The sequence below is a fragment of the Gastrolobium bilobum genome, unplaced genomic scaffold (genome assembly GCF_033153095.1).
Source record: "Gastrolobium bilobum isolate Gb01-03AN ecotype WA unplaced genomic scaffold, APGP_CSIRO_Gbil_v1 utg7290, whole genome shotgun sequence".
Lineage (NCBI taxonomy): Eukaryota > Viridiplantae > Streptophyta > Magnoliopsida > Fabales > Fabaceae > Gastrolobium > Gastrolobium bilobum.
In genome coordinates, this window is record NW_026898915.1 from 424,567 (window position 1) to 450,702 (window position 26,136).

Below are 26,136 nucleotides of genomic sequence, written 5' to 3' on the forward strand. Positions count from 1 at the left end.
CGCATGATGGTCTTTCTCTCTGTTCAAAATATTACTTTATATTAAAAAAAAAATAAGGATATTATATTTTTCATGTAATATGAGATAAAATTATTTCCAACTTACAAATAAAAATATACAGAGACCATGTGAAAAGAAGGGAGAAAAAAATATAAGTCTCACACATTTTTACGTGTGATAAGAGATAATTTTATTTCCTATAATACGAGAGACATTAATCAAAAAATCGTAACACTGTCTTAATAATATAATTATTATTAAAATTGTTGAAAAACCAAATATCAATTAAATAAAGTCGACGACATAAAATTATGCATAATTTTATATGTTTAAATATGAATTAGATTATGTTATAAAAATAAATAAATAACTAGATACCCCAAGATGCCGTGATTATTTCTCACATGGCAATGGATAGACGCATGCCCTTGCGTCATGTTTTATTTCTTAAGAGTATTTTTTTTATTTAATACTTGAAAAAATTAATCTCGTGAATTCAATTAAATGCTGAAGACAAAATCCTCCTCGAATAATATATATATATATATATATATATATATATATATATATATATATATATATATATATATATAATTTATTATTTCTCATATTATAAGAGATAATTTATCTTCTATATATACATAAAAATGTATGGGATCAATATTTTTTTTCCTCTTATTCTCATATGAGCCTCACATGTTTTGAGATAAAATTTATTTCTTATATCATGAGTTATATTAAACTCACCCATATATATATAGGGGAATATTAGTCTTATGTTATATGGAAGTAATTCTTTCATGTTATAGAGAACAGTGTTTTAAAACTCGGACAGGTCATCGAACCGGTCGAGGTACTGGGTCACTGGTTCAACCGGATTGAACCGGTTTTACTGTTCACATATTAAAAATATAAAAATATTACTTATATTAATAAAAATTCACATAAGAAAACTATTTGAGCTTCAAAAAATAAATTGGTTTTCAATGATAGCAAATATTATATACTTCTAAGCTTCTAGCTTTAGACCGTTGAGATGAGATCATGAGACCATCAGTGTTTATCACCACTTAACTTCATGAGATTATTATAAGATGCAACTAAATTACATAAACGAACTGCACTAATCTAAAATACCTTATTATTTTCACCTTACTTTTAATCATATTTATCATAAAATATGAATATGATTTAATTCAAGAGTTCTTATTAACAAAAAAAAAATTTACCAAAAAAAGAGAGGAAAAACCGGTTTAACCCGAGTCAACCGGGTCGTCGGGTTTCGGCCGGGTCAACCGGTCCAATCCGGGTTGACTGCATAACTGGGCTAATTACCCGCTCGGACCGGAGAACCCACCGGGTCACCGAGTCCCGGGTCTACCCGGCCAGTCCGAGCCGGGTTTTAAAACACTGATAGAGAGAGTTTAAGTGGGGCCCACCATTAAAAAGCAAAAAAAAGAAAAGAAAAAAGAAGAGGTGCGATTTTTGAAGTGAGAGAAAATGAGATAACTATCTCATGTAAATATTTTTCATATATATATATATATATATATATATATAGGTGTGAGAGAGAAAAATAACAAAATTTACATCAATATAAAATTAATAAATTCTACTTTAAATTTTAATGGCTATAAATTATTAATATTGAGAACGTAATCGATATAAAATTATCGTATCCTTCTACATATAAATCTCGAAATCAAATTTGAAATTAAGTACTTGAAAGATCAGTACCTCTTACATTGTCACCAACTTACGTTAATCATGATAATTCCGTACGCCATACGATTCACGTCCTTTGACGTTTACTTCGAAAGACAAATTAACGTAAAACACGGCTCCAGCATCCCGGTAATGTGGGTCCCGCACGAACGGTGCGAACCAATTCACAGCCAGCTTGTTTATTCTCCTCTGAATTGAAAGTCAAGTTGAGTTCAAGCGCACGCTATATCATATGATATTGTTTTAATATTAGATTCTTTATTTTCTGTTGAAAATACTTTATAGTCAAATTAATTCAGAAAGCTTTTTTTAAAAATTTAAATAATCTAATTCAACCACGAGTTATGTCTCAAAAATAAAATATTTCAACCACCAAATAAATTAACATATTTGTATAAACTTATACTCATATACCGTCTTTATGTATTTTTCAACAAATTATTGGATGATACTTTTAAATTTACCACAATATATATATATATATATATATGTGTCTTATTAGATTTTTCTACATTTTAAATATAAAATTAGCCCTGACTTATTATTTTTATAAATAGAAATGTGAGTACGAGCATTTATTTTTCGTTGATAAATAGCATTTACAAGTTGTACTATAACAATTCATTTTTTTAAAGTATTATTGCATATTCGGCTCTCTCAATTTCGGTAGATGGAATAACATGCTGAAAATTTGTGCTTCTTTTCATTCTTACACATATAGGTTTTTATTAGACCAGATTTGATTAACTCTTTAGATGCCCTTTAATTATTATATAAAACAAATTATATACAACATAAATTAAAAAGTGTCAAACTCTAATGTTTAAATTACACCTACTGCATGTTCTTAAATAGGAATTGGTTGATTATTTGTTTTTTTTTAAATATAAAATTATGAATGCAATACAAACATGAACATAAATGATGAAATAATTTGGTTAAAAAAAAAAAGTAAAGAAAGGAAAAAGTATAAAAATTTAAAAGGAAGAAGGATAGGACTTAGGAGAAGCACGGTCGAGTAGCCTCGTTTCTTGTCGGTCACGCTCTCTCACTCTTGTTCTCTGTCTCTCTCCTCCCTAGTAGGCTTGTACTATTCCTGTGACCCGATTCTCTATAATTACTTAATTAGCCTTTTAAATGTTGTTTTTTCCATTAACCACTCCAATTTCTAAGCAAGCAAGCAAGCAATCAATTAATACACGGATAAAATTTTCTGTGTTATTCAGTAAGTAAGATAATCTCAATTATTTTAAGTTAATTTAGTTCAGTTTGATGTTATATTTTATTTCAATTTTCTTCAAAATCCGTAAACTTTTAAATTTAAATTAATATATTCTATATAATATGATAATATTTTTTATATTAATTTAATTTATTTAAAATATACATATTATAAAATATTATTTAATTTTATTTTATTTTATCACTTAGTTATTTACAATAATTTTTTTTTGGTACACTATTTAATTTTATAATATTTACCTGAATATTAAGTCATTATAATTCTAATCTAATCATTAATTAGTTTTGATCACATTGAATTTGAGTTTAAGAAATTAGTCCTATAAAAATATAAAGTTAAATCTGAATTAAGTTACACCCAACCAAGTTGGGTTAAGATGACAAAAGTAAATTGAAATGGCTCTGATTAGAATTAGAGAAAAAAATGGCTCAGATTAAAGCGTTGTGTAAACACAAAAGGGTAGATTACCAAAAAACAAAAACAAAAAAAGAAAAAAAAAGGTTTATAAGTAAAAGTGGCTAAGTATAAGGGCATTTGGGGCAGCAAAGTCATGATTCCATGAAGACTAAAACATGAAAGCAACCGAAGTTGTAGTCCAACAGGAATGGTTTATAACTTAAAATATCCATATCACAATGTTTGTTTCTTATTTTGACTTTCTAGTTTCTTCGTTTTAACAAGGAAAGACACCAAAACCAAACAGAACCTAAGAAACGAAATCTCCAACGTTTTTATTTTCACATGTTATTGCTAACAATTGTTACTATTGAATATTGATAGTCTTTTTAAACGAGTTTCCATCCCAGAAAACTCACTTGTTTCCAACCTAAGATAATTATCGCATATTATCTATAAAAAAAATCTAAATTTTACTGATAACTTTTCCCAGAGTTCATACTCAATTTTCAGTTCTTAATTATTCTTTTCATGTGTTTTTTTTTTTATTCCTTTGCTATTTGTTCATTTTGGGTCTGTATGTTTGTTGAGTCAGGTCAAGGTCAAGGTAAAATGGCTACTTGATATTGCATTGACTAGTGCTTTATTTATTGAATTTCATTTCTATTGCTTCCTAATCCTCGTGGATCAAAGGGAAAGGAGTTTTTGATATTTGATTTTGTTTCATTTCTCTCACCTTCTGTTTTCCTAGCAGGACCATTTTCTGTACACTAATTGGGAATTAATCTTTGCTATTTGGATCAGTTTGTGCTCTTCAGGTGAAATGGCTGCTCCTCTCTATCCAGCTTGTTATTTGGGTTTTGCAGGTTCTATTGATTTTGGCATTTGGAATTTGGTTAGAAATTATCTTGCTTGGTGACAAACGAAAATCAGATTTGTTGCATGTGCATGAATGTAATAATGCTATACATTGCTGAAGCTAGCTAGCTGTACTTGGTATCCAAGGCTGAGCAGCATGTATGGACAATTTATAAATGGGAATCCTCAAGATTTATAAAAGAGAGAAAAGATAAGAAAAAACACACGCGCGCGCCCACATAGACACACACACATGTACAATCTTTCAATGCAGTAGCAAACAAAGCATCTGAAACGATTTTACCTTGCTGCAACTGACGAGTAACACTGTAATACATTTGTACTTTTACTTTCCTTATATCATTTGCAAAGAAACAAAATTGAACAATTTTTTCAGATACCCATGAATTATTAGTCCTTTGTCCATTGCATTAATTCAAAATTTCCCTTGTGGCTATGATGTTCTTTATTGGCTGAACTTTTATTTCTTCCAAAGCCCTTTTTATTTTTTATTTCCTATTTTGGCACAATTTACTTCAAAATTTGTGCTTTTTTATGGGATATCGGCCGCCCGCTCCAACTAGTTTGGGATAAAGGTGATGTTGATGTTGACGTTGTTATTTCAAAATTTATGTGTACTAAGGATAGGGAGGTGCTCCTTAAGTAGATGAATTTGATTAGTGTACTTGATTGCTAAACTGATATAAATTAAATCATTTTTTTCTATTTTAGCGTTATGTATGACAATGTGACACAGGATGCTGCCATACATGGTAGGTTTCCTAGACTGATACGTTGTATTTTACCTAGCTGTTCACAATTGTAACGCGTTCTTAATCACGAGCTTCATATGATAGGCAAGGAAGAATCGCGTGACTGGTTATTAATCGATTAGAGATATTCACAATATTAGCTGCTTGAGTTTGAGTTCAATATCAATCTAGGTATACTAGTGTGTGTTAACTTGAGTGTTTTTTTTGTCCATTGAACTATTTGTTTTAAGATTCTGATTCTGTGTACCTGATCGAATCGGACTTTGCTTGCATAGAATTTGGATGATTCAAAGATTGAGTATAAAGAGAGGTTCATGAGATTGGCTGCAAGAATTTGAGTTAAATCCAAGGTATACATGTTTGTGCTTTCTTATATGCTTTTTGATGTCTGAATAGCATTTGGTTCTAGTTTTATGATTCTTTGTTTCCAATTAAATCTGCCTGTAATTGTACAAATTAAATTAAAAGAGTCGGATGATCCAAAGATTGAGTATTGGACCCATTAAATCCTTGGTTGGATTGTCTGCGGTTTTCTTCCTTTCTCTGAAGAGAATTCAATTTGTTTTATTTAGAGAATTGGGAAGTTAAAATGAAATTTTATAGGTGGTAGGATAACAATCATAGTATCCATTTATGATATTAATATGAGCTGTTGTTTTCCTCTTCTTTTCTTAAATAGAGGAATACAGTTTAAACAAAGTATTACCTGGGAGCGCCTGCTAGGGTGTAACTAGAATATTTTGGATGGGGGTGCTAAATATACTTTCACTCACATGTTTATCAAAAAATTTAGAAGAGATGTACAAAAAAAGAAAAAAAAAGTTTAGAAGAGGGAGCAGAATTTATCTATTAAGGGGAGCTTTTTCAAAAAGTTACAAATTGTATTTATTGATAATATTTTGGTTTTGGTTTGACACCACCTCCTACTCCCTAAGTAGTTCTGCCCCTGACTACCTAATTCTTCTAATGAGTGTCTGGGAATTAATTTTCTCTTTCTTTTGTGCTACATATGTGGTTGATGATTAGTTTAAAAATTTGGGGTTGTGTAGCTTTATTCCTTTGATTCTACCATGCGACATTGTTTATCATCTAGGTAGTGATGTCTATTTGTGACATTTTGTTTGCATTTGCTTGTTCATAAAAATTATCTTTGTAGTTTTCAATGATATTTTCGCTTGTAGGACTATTGATTTCAACCATCAATAATGGAGTTAAACATGCAAAATAATAATTGGCAAATATTATCTGACCATATGAGTAGCATTCATTTGTTATTCAATTTCAACATCTTCATGGCGCTAATTTGTTAACAGTGAGTGGGTATCTACCTATATTTAGATAACTGAGTAATTGTACTCAAATATTTTGCTTGAATTATTTATTTGTGTCCTATACTGTTACTGCAATAACTAGTTTTCTTCCATCATTGCAGGTTCTTGCTTTTCTTTGGGTTATTTATTGAAGACTTTTTAGTAGTGGATACTGGATCCTAGATAATACTTCACTTTTAAAGCTCAGTAATTTGGAATTGCAAAGATGGTGGCAAGATCATGCATGAATTTGTTGAACTTGGTGTCAGGGGACATTTATAATTTCCCTCAATCTCCCAGAGCTCTTCCCCGAGTTATGACTGTTCCAGGAATTATGTCTGATGTAGATGGCAAATGCAGGGACAATGATGATTCAAATGCTTTCTCGTCAGAATACAATCGCAAGATAATTATAGTAGCAAATTTTCTTCCTCTCAATGCTCAGAAGGACAAAATATCTGGCAAATGGTGCTTTAGTTATGACGAAGATTCAATTTTGTTGCAATTAAAGGATGGTCTCCCTTTAGACACTGGTGTTGTTTATGTCGGATCGCTGAAGGTTGATGTTGATGCTACTGAACAAGATAAAGTTTCTGTCGAGTTGCTGGAGGAATTCAATTGCTTGCCTACCTTTATTCCTTCAGACCTCCAAAAACAATTTTATAATGGATTCTGCAAGCAACATTTGTGGCCTCTATTCCATTACATGCTGCCCATGTATCCACATTACTGTAATCGCTTTGATAGGTCACTGTGGCAGGCTTATGTTTCTGCTAACAAGAGATTTGCAGACAAAGTCTTGGAAGTCATTAATCCAGAATATGATTACGTATGGGTTCATGATTATCATCTTATGGTTCTTGCAACATTTTTGCGGAAGAAGTATTGTCGTGTCAAGCTAGGATTTTTCCTCCACAGTCCATTTCCTTCATCGGAAATATTTCGCGCTCTGCCTGTTAGGGATGAAATATTGAAAGCACTACTTAATGCAGATTTAATTGGTTTTCATACATTTGATTATGCTCGCCATTTTCTATCCTGCTGCAGTCGAATTCTTGGCTTAAAATATGAATGCAAAAGGGGTTACATTCAACTTGAATACTTTGGCCGTGTAATATTCATCAAAATTTTGCCCGTTGGGATTCATATGGGTCGACTTCAATCTGCCTTAGATCACCCTTCTACTTTAGCCAAAGTCAGAGAAATCAGTGAGAAATTTAAGGGGAAAAAACTTATTCTTGGTGTTGATGATATGGATGTTTTTAAAGGTATCGGCCTAAAGTTCTTGGCCATAGAACAACTCCTTCAACAATATCCAGAATTGCAGGGTGAATTAATACTGATCCAAATTGTAAATCCACCTAGGAGCACTGGCAATGATATTGAGGAAGAAAAGAAGGAGATATACATTACTGCCAAAAGGATAAATGAAAGGTTTAGTTTGCCAGGTTATGAACCTGTCATCATCATTGATCAACCTATTTCTTTATATGAGAAGACATCATACTATGCTTTGGCAGAATGTTGCATTGTGAATGCGGTGCGGGATGGTATGAATTTGGTTCCTTACAAATACGTTGTCTGCAGGCATGGGAGTCCTAAAATGGATGAAGCTTTAGAAATTGCTTCTGAATCCCCTCGTACAAGTGCACTTGTTGTTTCTGAGTTTATAGGTTGCACTCCATCTCTTAGTGGGGCAATCAGGGTAAACCCATGGGACATTAATGCTGTGGCTGATGCACTGAATTTGGCCATCACAATACCTAGTGGAGAGAAACAACTGCGTCATGAGAATCACTATCGATATGTTAGCTCTCATGATGTAGCTTACTGGGTCCGATGTTTTATGAAAGATCTAGAGCACTCGTGCAGGGATCACTATAATAAAAATTGCTGGGGCTTTGGCTTTGGCCTGAGTTTCAGAATTTTATCTCTTTCTCCTAGTTTCAGTAAGTTGTCTATAGACCACATTGTCTCTGCATATAGAAGGAAAAATTGCAGGGCACTGTTTTTGGATTATGATGGTACAATCATACCTCAAACATCCATTGTTAAAACCCCTGGTCCTGAAGTCATAACTGTTCTGAATAACCTTTGCAATGACCCTAACAACATTGTGTTTATAGTAAGTGGCAGGGGGAAAACCACACTGAGTGAATGGTTCGATCAGATTGAGAATCTTGGTATAGCAGCTGAGCATGGTTATTTTCTAAGGTGAGTTTTTTAAAATTTTATAGTTGTTTATGTGCAATTCAGCTGATAACAATCATGTCAATCCTTTATTTAATTTCTATCAACCCCTAATTCCCTCTTAAAAGAATAAGAAAGAAGAGGACAAAAGGAAGTAGAAGCAATTGATAGTGGTTTTTTGAGGGCTTACGCCATTGGCTTATTATGATATGAAAAGTTAAATTCACCTTGTAACACATGCATATGTGGGAGTTTTTTTTTCTTCCATGGTGCAGTGGTTTCCATGTTATTGCAAGTTCTGAGAACTGATGATGTCTTGTTTGGTCTTTGCTACAGGTGGGGTCAACAATCAACTTGGGAAATAAGTCATCCAAGTACAACTTGGGAAATAAGTCATCCAAGTACTAATTTTTCTTGGAAAAGGATTGTTGAACCTGTAATGAGATTGTATACTGAGGCAACGGATGGCTCCTATATAGAGACCAAAGAGAGTGCCTTGGTATGGCACTACTATGATGCTGATCCTGATTTTGGATCTTGGCAAGCCAAGCAGCTGTTTGATCACCTTGAAAGTTTATTTGCAAATGAACCTGTAGTTGTTAAGAAGGGAAAGCATATTATAGAAGTCAAGTCACAGGTTTATACTTAACTCTTCATCTCTCAACCTATGATTATTCTAAAAAGATTTAGTATTGACTAATGAACATTACAGGGAATCACTAAAGGGTTAGTTGCAGAGGAAGTTCTGTCTACAATGGCCAGGGACGGGAAATTGCCAGATTTTGTATTGTGCATAGGGGATGATAGATCTGATGAGGATATGTTTGAGAGCTTATTAACCAAAGCTTATAGTGGAACCTCTTCTCCTGCACCAGAAATCTATGCATGCACTGTTGGTCAGAAACCAAGTAAAGCTAGGTACTACTTAGATGATGTTGTGGATGTGATGAGGTTGCTTCAAGCTCTTGGTACCGTTTCAGTGCCTTAATCAAGATATTCTGAAGAAGGCTCTTCTGGAAAAAAACAGAAATCTGTTTTGAGAATGTTGTTTGAAATGCAAACTTTACCTATATCTATTTTAATACTTGTTTTTCATACATAGACATGCTTCAAGGAAGTCGTTTAAAATTTGATTTTCAGGTTTTGATTATTGAGGATGCTGTGGCATTAGTTTCTAGACAATGAGCATCAAGGGTTAGAGTTGCTGCTTTTGATTGGTGGGTGGGGGAAAATGGATGTTTATTCTGTATCTTTTTTTTTTTTTTTTAGTACATTGTTTATGCTGTCTTTTAGCAGTACTTTAGATATTGAGAAATATTTTTAGGTTCTGAATCTAGGCATCTGGCTTGATGAGATGAGAATCCTTTATTTGTATAGTTGAACTAGTTACAGTTTATTTTATGAAGGTCATTTAGAATTTGAAACCATAAACCATTTTCCTTAATTGTTAGCAGACAATATTTTTTATTTGGGGGTGGGGAATGGGGATCCGTGTGAGATGGAGTAATGTTTTATTGGATTCACTAATTAAAAAAAATAAAATAAAACATATGAATGTAGCTCCGGTGACACAGTAAAAAGAGATGTCTTAAGTTTATCAAAAAAAAAAAAAGAGATGTCTTAATGTTCTGGAATGTAAGCCCCATTAGTCAAAATATAAAGAGGTGTGCAAAGAACTAAACCAAATTGGTTAAAATTAAATTAACAAAATTGAACCAAACTCTTTGGTAAAAGAAATTATACGCTTTGCAATTGGTTTAGCTTACAGTTATATCCAGTATTTCAGTTGTCCATATAAAAAAAAAAAAAAAAAAAACTTACCAGGATGAGATATTGTTCTATTCTAAGATAATAGCATTGAAAACTTATAATGATACTTATATATTATTGAAGTATTGTCAAACATATTATCCTTAAATTGAAATTAGGAGCACAGATCTCTGTGTGGCTCAAAAAAAATCCATGTGTTTAGAGTAATAAAATCCTTTGATGTTTTCTCGAAAAAAGTCTATTGGAATTCTGTTTTTTTAAAAAGCAGAAGTCGTAAAAAAAGTCAAAAATTTACTTTTTTTAGAAGTTAAAAATTTTAGTTTTAAAAAAAAAAATCAAAAGCCAAATATTTTTTTCAAATATTAAATATTTTTTAAAAATTTAAGTAGCTGTAACTTTTATAGAAAGTGCTTTTAAAATTAAAAAGTCATAAAAAGAAATTTTTTAACAAGTCAATACAAACGAGGTCTCCCCCCTCCCCAACAACTCACACATCACAACAACAACAAAAAGAAGAAGATAGATAGCTAAGAAAATAAATTTAATTTGAAAAAAAGCTTGGGTTACAACTTGAAATCTATTTTATTTAAAATATTTATAAATTTTATTTAAAGTTTTTCCCCCCTAAACGAGGTATGATAATGTGGGGTGCATTTTCCTGATTTAAATTTTTAATTAAAAAATACGAGATAAAACCCTAATAAAGTAATTTTTTTATTAAAATTACATAACTCTCCTGTTCTTTTTGTCGAACGAAAACTAATTTCATCAGTCTAACATTTATAGATGTACATAGTACATGCATCTTGGTTAAAAATAAAAAAAAGTATATAGAATATGAATTTTTAGATGACACGCGTCGTCGTTTAACGTGGTAGAGGTAAAAGGTGTTCCTTCTTAACGAAGTATACTTGGTGGTAAGCAATTTTCACTGGTGAAGTGGTAAGTCAGAAGACCTCAACTTGAAAGAGTGTGGGTGTGAGAGAAAGAGCAAGAAACGCCGTCGTTTTTATTGTCTTCCGAAAATGCGATCCTCTAGTACCCGTAGCTTCATTGTCTTCACTGTCTTGCTCATAGCGATTCTGCCCCATGTTCGGGTTCGCCCCTTTTTCCTCTCCTTTCCTTTCCCCCTATCGTTTTTCTCCGATTCCTAACCGTCTCTGAAGAAAAAGTTCACGTTTTTCGTTTTGGGTTTTTCCTTCTTTCTTTTTTTTTGTTATGCAGGGACACGCAACAAGTGAACTTCACTTCAAATCAATTTCGCCGTTTTCATCGGCTCTCGAAACCCTCCAGAAACAACTAGGGTCTGTCCTTTTCTTTTGTCTTGTTTGTTTTGCTTTGTTTCCTTGTCATTGTTTTTTTGAAATTGTTGGGTGTTTTTACCTTCATCAGGTACACCTTCAAGAGCATTAGTCTTCTTCGTCGTGCCATGACTCATGCTTCCTTCTCGGAGGAGAACAACAAAGCTTTCAGCATTTTGGGTGCCAGTGTCATTGAAACATCGGTGTCTTTTCAGTTGCTTTCGAAAGACGTTGACGTTTCTGCAAAAGAACTTAACACTCGATTATCTCAAATCTCCAACGTGGACTCTTCCTGTGCTGTCGATGGAATGCGATTGGGCTTGCACAAGGTGGTTCGAGTTTCGCCAAAGACCAATTCTTCTGCGCCTGCTGTGGTTTGCGGTGCTTTTCGAGCAATCTTTGGTGCTATTGCTATTGATACTGGCAAATCTGATGCTGCTGGTAACATTTTCTGGACCCTTCATGGTGGTGACATTGGGGCTGCTTTAGCCCTCTGACTTGTGAGTTCAACTTTCATTAAGTCTTCTGTTTGCGTTTGGTGCTGAAAACACTTCTTAATGACTTATGTTTAAGTTGTTTATCGTTTCTTTAGTTTATCTAATTACTGTAATTAATAGTACTAGACCACTAGTTGTGTGAAGCAGTGAATGGCAACCTCTGATCCTATAGTTGCTTGTGTATTAATTGAATGAAGATATATAACTTCTGTTTGTTTTAACATTTTTTGTTATGTTAATATAGATATGTATTTTTAATTGCTCTGAACTTATGAATTCATTTAGCTACTGTCCATTGTTTTCTTGTGCTAGTTAATGTAAGACTAAATACTCTAAAGAAATATGGGACATTAAGATTGATCCTTTAAAGGTTTTGTACATTAATTTGGCATCTACTTTTAATTGTTTTGTTGTGCTACTTCTTTAAAGACTAAATACTCAAATTAGTTATATAAAGATACAAAAGGGACATGAAGTTGGTCTTGACATTAATTTGGTCTCTTGATATTTAAAATGGGTAACAATTTTGGCCCTCAATATATTTGGTCCCTAAATTGATGTTTATTTTACAATTTACGTTATGAAAGACCAAATTGATGTTCAAAATCTTTGGATGACCAACCGAATGTCCCGTGTATTTTTAGAGTTTGAGGACCGATATAAGTATTTGGATGCGAACCTTGGGAGAGCCTCACCTCAAAAGCTAGCCCTTGAAGTAGGAGATCCCAAAGTCCATATCAACCGCACCAAATTTGGCTATTCATTAATCCACTATCGTGTTACCCTGTCTAAATTAGTGTAAATTTTGCTTGCTGGTTTCATCCCCTCACAAAATTTTCTGGCTCTGCCATTGACGACAGATTATGTTGGTGGGATGGTTCCATTTCTTCTTACCTAAACTTACGTTCACAAGAATGCCAAAGTGGGAAAACTAGATTGAGAAGAAATGTGTCAGTATTAGGATGGTTTCATTTCTTAATACCTAAAATTACGTGCATAAGAATGCTAAAGTGAGGAAACTAGATTGAGAAGGAATGTGAGATCGTGATAAGCTATCCATTGGATAATGATTGTTTCATTCGATGAGTGTGATAATGATGAAGATATCATGTGGAGCAAAGTGTATAACAAATTAAATTAATGTGAAGGATATTTAAAAGTAAATATCTTTGGGGGAAGGTAGTAAAACAAGATTTAATGGAGTGGGATATAGTTTGGCGGACGGTATGTCTTAGAATGGAATGGAGAAAAGCTATAAGTATGGTGGAGAGTTAGACCCGTTGTTATTCCTATGTTCGAGATGATCCCTTTTTAGTCCTTTTCCCCTTCATTTCCCCCCTTCTTCTTTTTCCCTTTCTTTTTTACTTTTATATATATATATATATATATATATATTATTACTATTTTTTTAAAAAAAAAAATCGTTTTGTATCTTTCATATGGGTTCATCTACCATCGATCCCAATTAATTTGGGATAAAGGTGATGTTGATGTTGATGTTGATTTTGATATTTAAAAGTAAATAAGAAAGGAAAGTCAAAGTTTATGTAGAAACAATCGCACCAGCAGTTGACAATTTTTGAACTGTAAAACTTGTGTGTAGTTGGAAGTATTAAATTATTTTAAAAAGAAAATGCCGTGTTGGTGTCGTCTAAGACATACTGGACGTGTACACAAGACTTGCGACATAATCTTAGCATGTTATGTTTTTTGTCCATGTCTGCTTTTGACAGATTGTTTGAATTATCTCAACGTTTGCAGTAATGGTAACAAAACAGTCAATAGAGTCAACACCAACTCGGGGTTTGGCCACCATTACATAGTTTTCAAGGTCTCTGAGGCTCATAATTGAAATGGGAAATTTAAGGGAGAAAATTCAACTTCTGGGCATTACTCTGGTTGTTGGCATTTTCCATATAAGGTTAATTTATGTGCGATTTGGTAAAAGGATAAAGTTTAGTTCCTAAGAATCCTAGTTACCCATGTTTAATATAAGGATTCTTAAATTTTTTTTGGGAAAATGAAATTTCTGAGAATTAAAATTGTGAATAAGAATTCTATGAAATAATACTAACAGTTAAGTGGTACTTTTGAATTCCCACTTATGAATTTTTTTTACATAATTTATAGAATATAAATAACCTTGGTTTAATATTTTTATGATTAAAATACCCTCTTTTGTTAAAGTTTAATAGTTAAATGTGTAAATAGATCGTTCTTATATTTAGTAAAGAGTTTAAAGTTTTAAAGTTATTTTAGCCATCACTGTTCCCCCCACTCCGGATTAGTCTCATAGCCGGCTCAAAGAGTCGAAGCTCGTGGGGATACCGGAGGGAGCCAACTCGTCTCATAGAGATAATTAGAGTTGGGTAACTCCAAAAAAAAAAAAATAATAATAATAATTTTATCTAATGTTCATTAAAATACGCATAAAAAAATGTGTTGGGTCCATGTGGACTCGTGTGAAGAGTAGAGAGAGAAAAAGAAAATATGAATTTCACACATTTTTATTTGTGTATTTTAGTGGATATTAGATAAAATTATCTAAAATAACTTTAGATACTTTAAACTTTTTTGTAAAATAATAAAGATTTAGGTTTCCAAAAGAAAAATAGTAATAATAATAAAGATTTAAGAAAATATTCTCAGACCAACTTATATTATATTAATTATTTTAAATAAAATAAAATAATTATTTAATTAATTTCAAATAATAAAATAATATTAGTATAATATTTCTCTTCCTAATTCTTGATATGCTCGAAAGTTTAATAGGTTTAATTAAATAGCTAATATGACTGGCCAGATTCTTTTATAAAAAAGTAGTTGTTTAACATATGATTTTGCATCTCAAAAAATTATCGCCACTGATATAATAACCTGCAAAGTTTAGAAGAATTGTATGACTTGATGTATAAAATAAAAAAAAGGATTATATGACTTGATGTATCAAATAAAAATAAAAATAAAAAAAAGAAGACCATATGACTTGATTTCCAACACTGCATTTTGACCCTTTTATTATATATCAGATTTTTTTTCTTCAAAAATTCGTCAAATTTTAATTTTGTAAAATTAATCTATAATTTTCAGAAATTATTAACAATCAACCGAATATAAAATCAGAAAAATTGAACCAATATTTATTAAAATATTTTGAATTACCAAATAATTTTTCAGTCCACCAAACACCATTTGAAAGGGAACAGGAATGGGGAATTTAAAGTATATTAAATTTTAAAGGTGGATTTTCCATTTTATATCATGACAACCTTCCCGGGCACCCGAAGGGAATGAACTAACCTTGCTTTCTTTGAAATCGAGCACAATGATGGCTGTTTAACATAATAATTTTACACTTATTTTGGTTGATGTATATAATTTCAGACTGAAGAGAAGGGGAAAATGATAGAATTAGTTCTGCATAGGAAAAATGAAATGAAATGAGAGGATCTGAACTAACTTTGTAATCCTAAGGAAAAGTGCTTTACTTTAAGGTGACAAATAGAGATAAGGGTTTATAAATTTGGGCATACAATTAAATAATAAAAAGTGTTCAGCTATTATATGTGAGTGCGAGGAGATATTATCTTTTTAGAGCTCAGTTTGTCCCGCGGGAACAAGCAGTCAACACAAGCGTGACTCACGACTCTGGTGGATAATAAGATTTCCGTGTCCGTGTGTGTGACGTGTGTGTTTTCTATTCTTTTCTTTTCTTTTCTGTGGGCACTCGTCGCATCCTTATTTTCGTGGTCTTAAATTCTTAATCTCATGCAGTATGCCTAAGCCTAACTGATAGTGATAATAATAATATTAAATAATAATATAAAACAAATGATATTGTTTTATTAAGTGGTTGCTGAATAGTTAGCACTAAGAGACGAGTGAATTAATTGAAAGGGTTACATTAGGAATTAAAATATACCGGTCCACCACCTATTTATACCTGAAATCTTTCTTCTTCTCTTCTTACATAGCATATCAACGCTCTGTTTAGAAAAAAACAAAAAAACCATCAACAATCTCATATCGGGTTCTGACATGTCCATCGAGCTTGAATCTAAATCCATTCCGAGCGGCGAAGCCCAAGCCCAAGCCCAAGCCCAAGAGAGTTCCAAGTTGTTTTTCCCATCCTGCTGCTTCGGTCCACGACGTCGTTCCGCATGGTGGGAGCGCGTTCGCTCCACTTCCTGGTCACAGACACAATCCCGTCCAAGCGGAGAGCGGTGGTGGTCGCGTGGCCTCAGGGCTCTCAAGAAGCTACGCGAGTGGTCGGAGATCGTGGCGGGTCCCAAGTGGAAGACATTTATTCGGAGGTTCAACCGAAACCGCGCCACCAAGCGCATGGCCAACTACCAATACGACCCATTCAGTTACGCGTTGAATTTCGACCAGGGGCAGAACGAGGATCCCTATGACGATGGCTTTCGCAATTTCTCCACGCGCTACGCCGCCGCCAACAACAACAACAACAATGTGAAATCGGTTACGACGGAGACGGGTAGGGACGTCGCCGTTTTGGTTTGAGTTGAGTTGAGTGAGAGAGTGCGCTGGAATGTGCGCGTCGTGAGCTGGAGTGTGGGGTTTGGTTGGTGGCTCAACCTGTGAATGAAAACGGGTAGTGGGTGGCGTCACTTTTTGTTTGTTTGGCCCTTTCCTCTATCCTATGAGTATTTTATTTACTTTTCTTTATTTCTCTTCATATATTCATGATAAGATAGACAAATGGAAAGGTTATTATTATTGTGTATGTAAGTAATCAATTCTTTTCACTATTATCATTTCATAATTAATTCCTTGTTTCTAATGGTTGGTCCTTGGGTGGAGTGAAGCATGAGAATTGATAAGGAATAATAAGGCTTCTCTTGCAATTCTTTTAATTTTTTTTTTCTCCTTCTTATTTCGTACGTAATAATTGTAATTATTATTAGGGAAATTATACTCTTATGTTGCATAAGATTACTCTCTCATTTTACACTCACATAAAAAGACGTGCATATCTTTTCTTTTCTTTTTCTTTTTTTTAAAATTAGTGGGCTCCACTTAATTTATCTCACAACATGAGATAACTTCTCTCCTACAACATGAGAAAAGTAAAACCCTTATTATTATTATTGGTGGTGGGGTTTGACAATTGCTATCAATAAAATGAGCCTTCCACGAAATTAATTGCTTGTCATAGTTAGGTATTTGTCATCGTGTTTTTGTTTGGAGTATCTTCACTTCACCATTGAAAATGTGTCATTTTCATCTCTTGAATAAGTTGTCGAATGATTAACCAAAATAGAACTTGTTGGGGAAGCCGTGTGCTACTTGAGTAGGGCAGATTGATATAGCTTGTAGGAGGTTGTTCGATCAACTAATAACTGAAGTCACTACCGTATACTGACTAAGTGAGCGAGCGATATTGACAGGTACGATCAAGTAATTAATAATAATTAGTTACCTTTTAAATCGGCCCTCGTATATTTAATTAAATTAATATTATTATAGGACATAAAGTTTAAGCTTGACCTCAATAATCAAAGTATATAATTCTTGAAAATTCTATTAATAGAGTCGAGAGACCAAGAATAAAAAAAAAAAATCAGTTTTGGGTTTTGGGCATAAGTACACATCATTTTCCCATTAATGTACAAAGGACAGATAAATTATTATGAGGTATTGTTCTAGGAAATTTTTATCAATAGTTACAACGACATGGCATTAGTTTATATCTTCAACCTCTCCTTTGGGGTTTATGACAATCAATTTTAACTGTTTTAATAAGACTCACAACAGTCAATTGCTTTATCATGTAATTGTTTATTTTATTGAAAACCTTCATCTTATATTATTTTCCATATCAAGTGCCTTAATAGTAATAATAATAGTAATTTTAATACCCTCCATTTAATACTTTTTAATTACTTGAAAGAAAACATACCATTTTTTTTAGTTTTTAATACAATAAAATTTTTCTTTTTATTTGATCTTTTCTTTTTCAATTTCCTTAACTAGACACTCGTTAGCAAATTTCCCAAAAAATAAAATTAAATAAAAAAATCATACAATACTAAAATAGGATCTATTCGATCATAGTAAAATTGGCGGACATCAAACGACTAGCAACCATATAACATATTCAATAGTAATTATTGTATAAGGAGCATTGTTAAAATCTCGATTTATCACTACGATTTTATGTTTTTACGATTTTTTTTTTTATCAAAACGATTTTACTAATATTCCAAACGTTTTTACGATTTTTTTATAATACGATTTTACGTTTTACGATTTTTTAATCTCCTTCCGATTTTACTTAAGATCTCGATTTTAATAACATTGGTAAGGAGAGGAAATGATAGAAGAAAAGGGAGAGAGAGAGAGAGAGAATTGCGGAATTTGGGTAGCTAGGCCATCCCCCCAACGCTGGTCTCACTAATGAATAGTTCATTGAAGTAAGTTAGCTCCAAAATAGAAGTCTAACTAAGGCAATCCTTAAGTCTAGAGAAAGCTTCAGAGACTACTTGGTTCCATATGAAGACAACTTTCGTTAGAAGATTGGTTAAGGGAGCAGCAATGGAAGCATAATTGCTCCATAGAATTCATCTTAATTCAATGAAAGCAAGGTCAAAATGAAACGAGACCAAAAACGAAATTCAATGAAGGGATGGGGAATTATGTATAATTTTCTAATGTTTTCTTAATTCATGAGGCACAGTCTCTCATGGATGTTTGGGTTGCTTAGCCTTCCTCTTTGGGCGCATGCCAGTATTAATGGGCTAGGTCCTACATATTCCGTTACATATTGTGCCCAAATAATCATAAATTTATGCCAAAAGAAATTTCAGATACTCACAAGATCCCCCACCCTTGATCAAAATGGGTTTTGTTCAGATAAGAAACAAAGATGCATGGAGCATTGGAGCAAGCCGTCATTCCTGAACCCTACTGTTTACAGACTTTATGTGCAATAAAATGTCACCAACTATCCATGGAAAGCTTAAAAAACTGGAGTTTTCCTGGTAATATCTCTGGTGATAGGTCACATGATACCATGCAGAAGCCAAAGGTTGATATTCATGCGGAGGGCAACTTGTTTCAAACCATTCTTTAGCTTCACGCTGAAGATTCTTCACTGAAAGCAGAATCCGATCCTTCATATCTCCGTATTTCCTGTTATCACGCTGCAAATATGAAGCACGGTTTTGCAAGTTACCGGTTAGCATTTCGCCCTCAGTCTCTGCACCATAGAAGTTCATTAAACTGCTCATCTTCTGTGCATACATTTCTTTGTGACTTGATGCAGTCTCAAGGAAGACCTCAAAACCATTAACTTCAAGACCATGATCATATGTTTCTTCAGTAAGCTTCTCTGACCAGACAAAGTCAGATCTTACTTGCAATTTTGACTCGATTATGGCACGATAAAGTTTTCCTAGTACCCCGTTGGAGATATACATAGGCTTGTCCACCCTCTCCATGAAATCTGGAAACTCTCTTGGTTTCAAAACTCTAGGCATTGCAGCAGGTGCTCCAGTCTTTGCAAAGTCAACAGCCATGGAATGAAGCTCCGCCAACTCCAGGCATTTTCTACTCCTGGCCTTGTCTGGTTCACGGTCAGCATGAACAAGGTGTGCGGTAGAGATAGCACCCAAAGTATCATTGATCATGTAATCAACGAAAAATTGTTGGATTTCCTACCCCACACAGGTAACAACAAATAAATATCAGTACCACATTTATCACTGCTTAAAAAAAAAAAAAAATCACGTAATTTTGTTGAAAATTACCTCTAGTGTCACCTCATGGTCCATTATACGAGGCCTCCTTCCAGTGTAGTCCATTGGAGCATCAGTTTGACATGGGATCAGATCTTTGTCCCAGCTTATGAAAAATAAATCTCCATCAAGATCACCCCCAGAGCATTCATTTGGATGAGGTCTGTAGGCCCACCAAAAAAGCATTAGCAGCAATAAACATCAATATAAGAACAAATATGTTGCAAAATGAACATCAATGATAATGACTTTTTGATGTATTACCGACGTAGGCTCAACCAGCCCAAAAAGAAACGGTTTGGGACTTCAAAGTTAAGCACAAGAGTCAGGCTTGGACAAAATTTTAGACCTGGTTTATTAAAATCCAGGTTGGGCTTGGACTCGGAACAAAAAAGAGGCCTAAAAATTACGTACACAATCTTAAATTACAAAAACAAACTATAGTATGTAAAATTATGTATACATTTTTTCTTTTGATTACATTGAGTTTAGGTGATGTGTATACCGGCCAACTTCACCTCAACTACTCTGTCTCCCTAGTCAGGTCAAAGGCAAACCAACTAAACTAGGACTAGATGATTCATAAGAAAATTCCTCATGGCCTAACTAATACTAAAGCTAAGACTTGAAACTTCGTGCATCTGACTCTACATATATGTGTATACACTAATTTAATTGTATTAATATTTTTTTCTTCTAAAATATAGATAATAAATACATGATTTTTTTTTTTCATTATAGTTAAAAAAGTAAGAGGGCGAGCTCGAAGGAGTGATAAAGATGCTCTTTTGTGACTGAAAGGTTACAGGTTCGAATCCGGGAAATAGTTTCTTTGCAAATATGTAAGAGAAAGGCTGCATACAAGGATTGCTCTCACCCCTACCTTTGCTAGTCGAGGTTTAATGGGAAGTGTTTTTTCGTAGTTGAAAAAGTACAAATATATACTATTACCAGTACTGGGCTCAGCCCAAACCTAGACTGTCAAGGATGCAGAACCAAAACCCTAACACCCAAATTGCAAATAAATCTAAGACTTACGAAACAATTTCAAACTGATTTCTTCTTTGTGCATTTCTCTTGGTCAATGGAAATTGTGGAGACAATAAGCCATGTGAAGGACCAACTCTCCTAAAGCTGCAAGGTGAAAGCTTGTAAATGGTTTTATATCCAACACACATCTCTCATGAAACAACTCCTTAGGCTCGAAGCATGGATTGGGCATATGCCTACCATACTTTGTGCAAAAATTCAACTTTATTAAAACTCCTAATCACTGGGTGATAAAGGCTGATACCATGTCAAATACCAACTCTCTTAAAAGCTTAAGCTGTTACGTGAAAGCTTATTAATGATTTTATATTTAACAAGGAAAAACTACGCAAAATCTAATATTACTACCGAATGTTCACCAGACAATGAATATAAAGAAGTCAAATAGCAGAACTTAAAGGAAATTAACAGAGATCAATTGGCACCATTAGATGGTAATCAACCAAACAGGACTAATGACACCAAATTCATGAAACAATAGGAATAATGTCTGTTATTTGCTAAAGTCAATGATAGCATCTAGCAAGTAGATGCTGAATGTTCTAAATGACAAGTAATTGAGAAGCTATTGACATCCACCCTTTCCCCTTTTATCTCTTCTCCCTTGGGTTATGTCACCTTTTGTTAGAACATGATTAATGACTCATAGTATTTAATAACAGCACACCGGGACCAAAAATAAACGTAAAAAATGTAATAATTCTACCTTGAATAAAACAAATGATTACAATCAAATGTGATTGTAAATGTCATCCATTATACACATACCTATGTCCTTTTTGTGGAAATACAAGGCAATCCCTCAAACCTTTTTCCTCTAATTCTTCATTGTAGATAGCATCAAGGACTCTGATATCTCCTGGGTGAAGACAAGGATTTTTTGCGACCACCACCTTCCCCACTATTATACGTGTGCTATCATCACCATCCACTTTCCTTAAGTTTTCATCTCCAAATTTTTGCTTAGTTTTTGCCACGGTTATGCGGACAAATACTTGGCCATAATTCAAAAGACCAGTTTCATCCAAGCAACCCAGTAATACTTGACCCTTGGGCACAAGTATTCGACATCTACTTTTCAAATCAGATAATTGGTATGCATAATGAGCCTTAAGCATCATTGACAGATAAGGCTCACTGTTTGGCTCATAATCTGCATGCAACATCTTCACAAGAATGCTTTTTGAATCAGCTCCGCTTAAACTTTCCAAGACATCCAAAGCCGCCTCACTATCAGTCAACATCCTACCTAGCAATTGCAATTGTTCCTGTTGCATTGCCAAAAGCGCCTCATCTTTTACTCCTAAGGTAGACAGGAGGGATATAATCTCTCGATTGAGAAAGCAAGGCATCGACTCACTCCATTTAGTGACACAAAGCATCCTGTTATTGGATTCAAATTTAAGCATGCTCCTACGCAATGATAACTTCCTAAACGAACGGCGATCAACAGCAATGACACCTTTATATCCACCATACCGAATTTGAAATGCTGATGGAATCTTACTCTGATCCAATTTTAGCTTTTGAGCGACTTGCCTTGCAAAAGATTGGGAAATTTTTCCAATACCATCTGAGAAACAGTAGTTTATACCATCAGAGCTAACTCCAATATCTGGAATTATCTGCACATCTTGAGTGGGCACTTCAAAAGTTTGCATGGAAGAACTGAACAACTGACCCATCCTTGCTGCACATTTAGAAACACTGCGAATATTGTTGAAGCATCCCATCCAATCTCTTATATCTGCTGCTTTCACATTGTCATTAGAAGCAAACAACCAAACAGAATTTGATCGCAGTTGACTAGCCGAGAAAGCCAGAAACTCAAATCTTTTCAATCCAATTACAATCCCATCACGAAGAATCGTCAATATCCGCTTATGTATTTCAGTTTTAAAAGGCTTTGAAAAGATTCCCTTTTGCACACCGGTTGATACTGCATTAGTTGGAAGCTTACTCCAATCCTCTTCAACAAAATTAACCCTCATGAAGTCTGAAGCATATGAGGCAAAATGCTTTACCACATGATTTGAGGTTTCAAGCTCAGGACCGAGGCAATAAATCTTTGATGGGGTAATCAAGGCTCTATGACAACTCATTATGTTATTATCCGTCAACCTTTTATGCGATGATGGCAGAGGACTCGCACTCTTGCTACTTAGCACATGTAATTGAGTCTTAACAAACTTAAGAGGCTCGTAACAAGTAGAGTTCAGCTTGTGCAATTTCTGAAAAATCACGGCTTTAGCTTCTTCATTTAAGCTTCCTAACAAGTCCATCAATTCATCATCCACCGAAGCAAGACTAATCTTGTGGGTGTGAACAAGGGAATTCAGTTGGAAAAGGATCTCATATGGCAACTTAGAATCCGAACGACACTTAACAAGTGGAACTGTTTCTGTTGAAGAACAGAATTCCTCCCCATCTTCCAGAGTAAGGTCTTTCAAATTTTCTCTATAGAGTGGCAAGCATTGAAAAATATCTGAAGCTAATGTTTCTTGCTCAATTTCCCAGCAAAACGATGTAGAGTGCCCAATAGACTTCATAGCCGAGAAATCAGTGGTGCGCACCCAAAGAAATTCAAAATCCTCCTTACAAAAATGGTACCTATCAGCCTTAAACTTTGCTGCTACATTTGGCCCGATTTTTTTCTGATAGATCCTTGGACCATATTTCAGCTGAGAAGAAGAAAAACTAAAAGAGGTTAATAAATCAAAACCCAGAAGAGGTTAAACAACAAAAAGCTTCCTAACATTGAATAAAATACCTTTAAGATGAGGGTATTGAGTTTGGAATCTCCAGAACAATACCCATTAGCCTCCAAAATGTCTTCAAACATAATCTCAAGTTTGTAAGAGTGAGAATCATGAGATACCCAGAACTCAAGCTTCCTCCTTTGTGGCATTACCCAACCTCTGACACCTTCCCACGACTCCAGAACACTCATGCGGTCATCGCCGACCATGAAACCCGCGTACAGGGCGCTGTTCTCCACGCGGTTTCGGGGAAGGGGAGGCCTGATGATGATGTCTTCGTAGGTTTCGGAGAGTCGGAGGAAGTGGGATTTGAAGAGGAGTTGGTTTTGGAGGGAGAGAGAGAGGGCGCGTGATTTGGCGTCGAAGGTCTCGAACTGCACGCGCCCTATGCCGCGAGACTTCCAGTTGTCGTGGTCGCTGAAGATTTCGAGGGCGAAGACGGAGGTGGGACCCACGGCGGAGTCGATGAATTGAAGGAGTTCTTTGGCGGTGGCAGATTGAGGTATGTTCGACACACGAACGGTGGGTAAGTCCGAAGCCACCACCATTGTTGGGTGAACTGAACTGAACTGAGTGAGTGAGTGAGTGAGTGAGCGAGTGAGGTACGTTGATAGACACAAAGGCAGATGCAACAGAAGTTGAGGAGAAAGGGTCAAATAGATTAAACTAACCAATTGGGAATTAAGATACTAAATTATAGTAGTTATTTTATTAATTAAACATTAATGAATTCGTAAACTATTTAACTCTTTAATTTAATGTCGAAGATAAAATTATATTCTTTTATTTTAAAATAATATTAATTTGAAGTTAAAAGGAAAATATATAAGCATACCAACAAAAAACAATATATATATAATAATAAAGATTAATATTATTTCAAAATAAATTGAAATTATAAAAATATATTTCTTCTACCATCAAAACGAGATTATTTTGAAATCAAGAGTTAAAATCATTAAACCTTTTTTTAAAGATTTAATTCTTAAAACTACGACATAATTAAAATTATATATTGATCATACATTAAGAATGTAATTAAAATCATTCTTGAAATGAATAAATATATAAGTAATTAAAATGTAAATAAATTTATTTAGTTTTTAAAAATTATAAATAATTTTTATCAAAATAAAATGTAAAATTTAATGAAGGTTAACAATCTCTCTCCTACATATATAAAATATAGTATTTAATAGTTTTATACAAAATATCTTTTCTATTGATTCCATAGTTGAATTGTAACTATTTATTATTTTAATTGTTTGTATTAAATTTATAAAATAATAATAATAATAAAAACATAGCCAAATAATTTTTATTTGCATATATTTTAAAAATAAATATAATACATCAAACTTTATGCATATTGATGACAGAAAACTATGTAGTTAATAATTATTGATTGGCGTAAAAGTTATTTTGACTTAAGCTATATAAATCGATCACTCCTCTCTATGTATATATGCTTTTCATTATTATTTTCATATTTTGTTTTATACAGAGTAATATAGTATTAATATAGCTTAAAAACTTCACACTTAAATTTTATTTTCATATGCAAAAAATATTTCTCCTGTCACAAAATATAAAATTATCTTGTATAACTTCAAAACTATGTAATTTCGAGGGTCAGAGGAATTAATGATAAATATTTTATTAAAATTCATATAATAAAGAAACGAATAAAATTATCAAAACACTTCTCATTAATTCCGTCAACTCTCAAAACGATATAATTCTGGAGTTATAAGAGATAACTCTATCTCCTATGCATATGTATATTAATACATACAAAAGATACACCAATATATGCGATTAATATTAAACAAATACTTACAAAAAATGAATATTTTCGTGAAAAATTTATCTTTGATTTAATGGGAAAATATATATCATTTTAAATGACACAATTTTATGTCATTTTTAATAAAATTATGCTGTTTTGGTGTGTGTGTTTGCATTCTCTCTCTCCTTTTTCTTTTTCTTTCTAATTTTATAAAAAAATGTAAAAAAATATCAAAAACATATCAAAATGACATAGTTTTGTTAAAAATAACATTGTGTCATCTATTTTCCCCTTTTCATTAAAAATAACATTGTGTCATCTATTTGCCCTTTATTTAATCACTATTAGTCTTAGATCTCTATAGGGCAGCTCTTTGAATTTGAATTTTTTTATTTTTATTTTTAAGGCTTGAACTTTAGATTTAATTAAGAAAATAAATTCTTTATCAATTGAATTAATGATATTATTATCAATATAGTCTTTTGATCAGTGCAGTATGGAGATAAACTTCAATCATCAACAATAAGCAAACAACAGGTTCAAATTTCCAAGGAAAGAACTTGCTTTGCACTTGCAGTCGCAGATATACAAATGGAAATTAATCCTTTTATGTTATTTTCATGTAAAAAAGAAATAGATAAAAAGGAAATAAATAGGATTCCAAAAATTTTAAAACAGGTTACTTGTTTAATGTATTTGTACCTATTTTTCT

The 26,136-nt window shown here is 33.3% G+C and overlaps 4 protein-coding genes across 5 annotated transcripts; 3 read left to right on the plus strand and 1 right to left on the minus strand.

The window, feature by feature from the left end:
- The first annotated feature begins 4,163 nt into the window (after positions 1-4,163).
- On the plus strand, positions 4,164-9,835 carry LOC133285413 (probable alpha,alpha-trehalose-phosphate synthase [UDP-forming] 9). Of its 2 annotated transcripts, XM_061482624.1 has the most exons (6): positions 4,164-4,182; positions 5,271-5,345; positions 6,428-7,283; positions 7,398-8,519; positions 8,832-9,132; positions 9,208-9,835. In XM_061482624.1, exons 3-6 carry the CDS (start codon positions 6,532-6,534, stop codon positions 9,481-9,483), a joined length of 2,451 nt encoding a protein of 816 aa, XP_061338608.1. In that variant the 5' UTR covers positions 4,164-4,182; positions 5,271-5,345; positions 6,428-6,531; the 3' UTR covers positions 9,484-9,835. The 2 variants fall into 2 exon arrangements, with proteins under 2 accessions (XP_061338608.1, XP_061338607.1); XM_061482623.1 differs by having other exon boundaries at positions 6,428-8,519.
- A 1,373-nt stretch (positions 9,836-11,208) lies between these two features.
- Positions 11,209-12,310, plus strand: LOC133285454 (protein NUCLEAR FUSION DEFECTIVE 2). The gene is made up of 3 exons (XM_061482686.1): positions 11,209-11,362; positions 11,490-11,569; positions 11,658-12,310. The coding sequence occupies exons 1-3, from the start codon at positions 11,291-11,293 to the stop codon at positions 12,061-12,063; spliced, it is 558 nt and encodes a 185-aa protein (XP_061338670.1). The 5' UTR covers positions 11,209-11,290; the 3' UTR covers positions 12,064-12,310.
- A 3,609-nt stretch (positions 12,311-15,919) lies between these two features.
- LOC133285456 (uncharacterized) lies at positions 15,920-16,809 on the plus strand. Its single transcript, XM_061482688.1, has one exon. It carries the CDS (start codon positions 16,105-16,107, stop codon positions 16,588-16,590), a length of 486 nt encoding a protein of 161 aa, XP_061338672.1. The 5' UTR covers positions 15,920-16,104; the 3' UTR covers positions 16,591-16,809.
- Positions 16,810-18,768: 1,959 nt separating this feature from the next.
- Positions 18,769-24,183, minus strand: LOC133285422 (RNA-dependent RNA polymerase 2). The gene is made up of 4 exons (XM_061482638.1): positions 23,647-24,183; positions 21,645-23,557; positions 19,839-19,989; positions 18,769-19,745 (listed from the first exon to the last, which is right to left on the minus strand). Exons 1-4 carry the CDS (start codon positions 24,181-24,183, stop codon positions 18,981-18,983), a joined length of 3,366 nt encoding a protein of 1,121 aa, XP_061338622.1. The 3' UTR covers positions 18,769-18,980.
- Between the last annotated feature and the right edge of the window lie 1,953 nt (positions 24,184-26,136).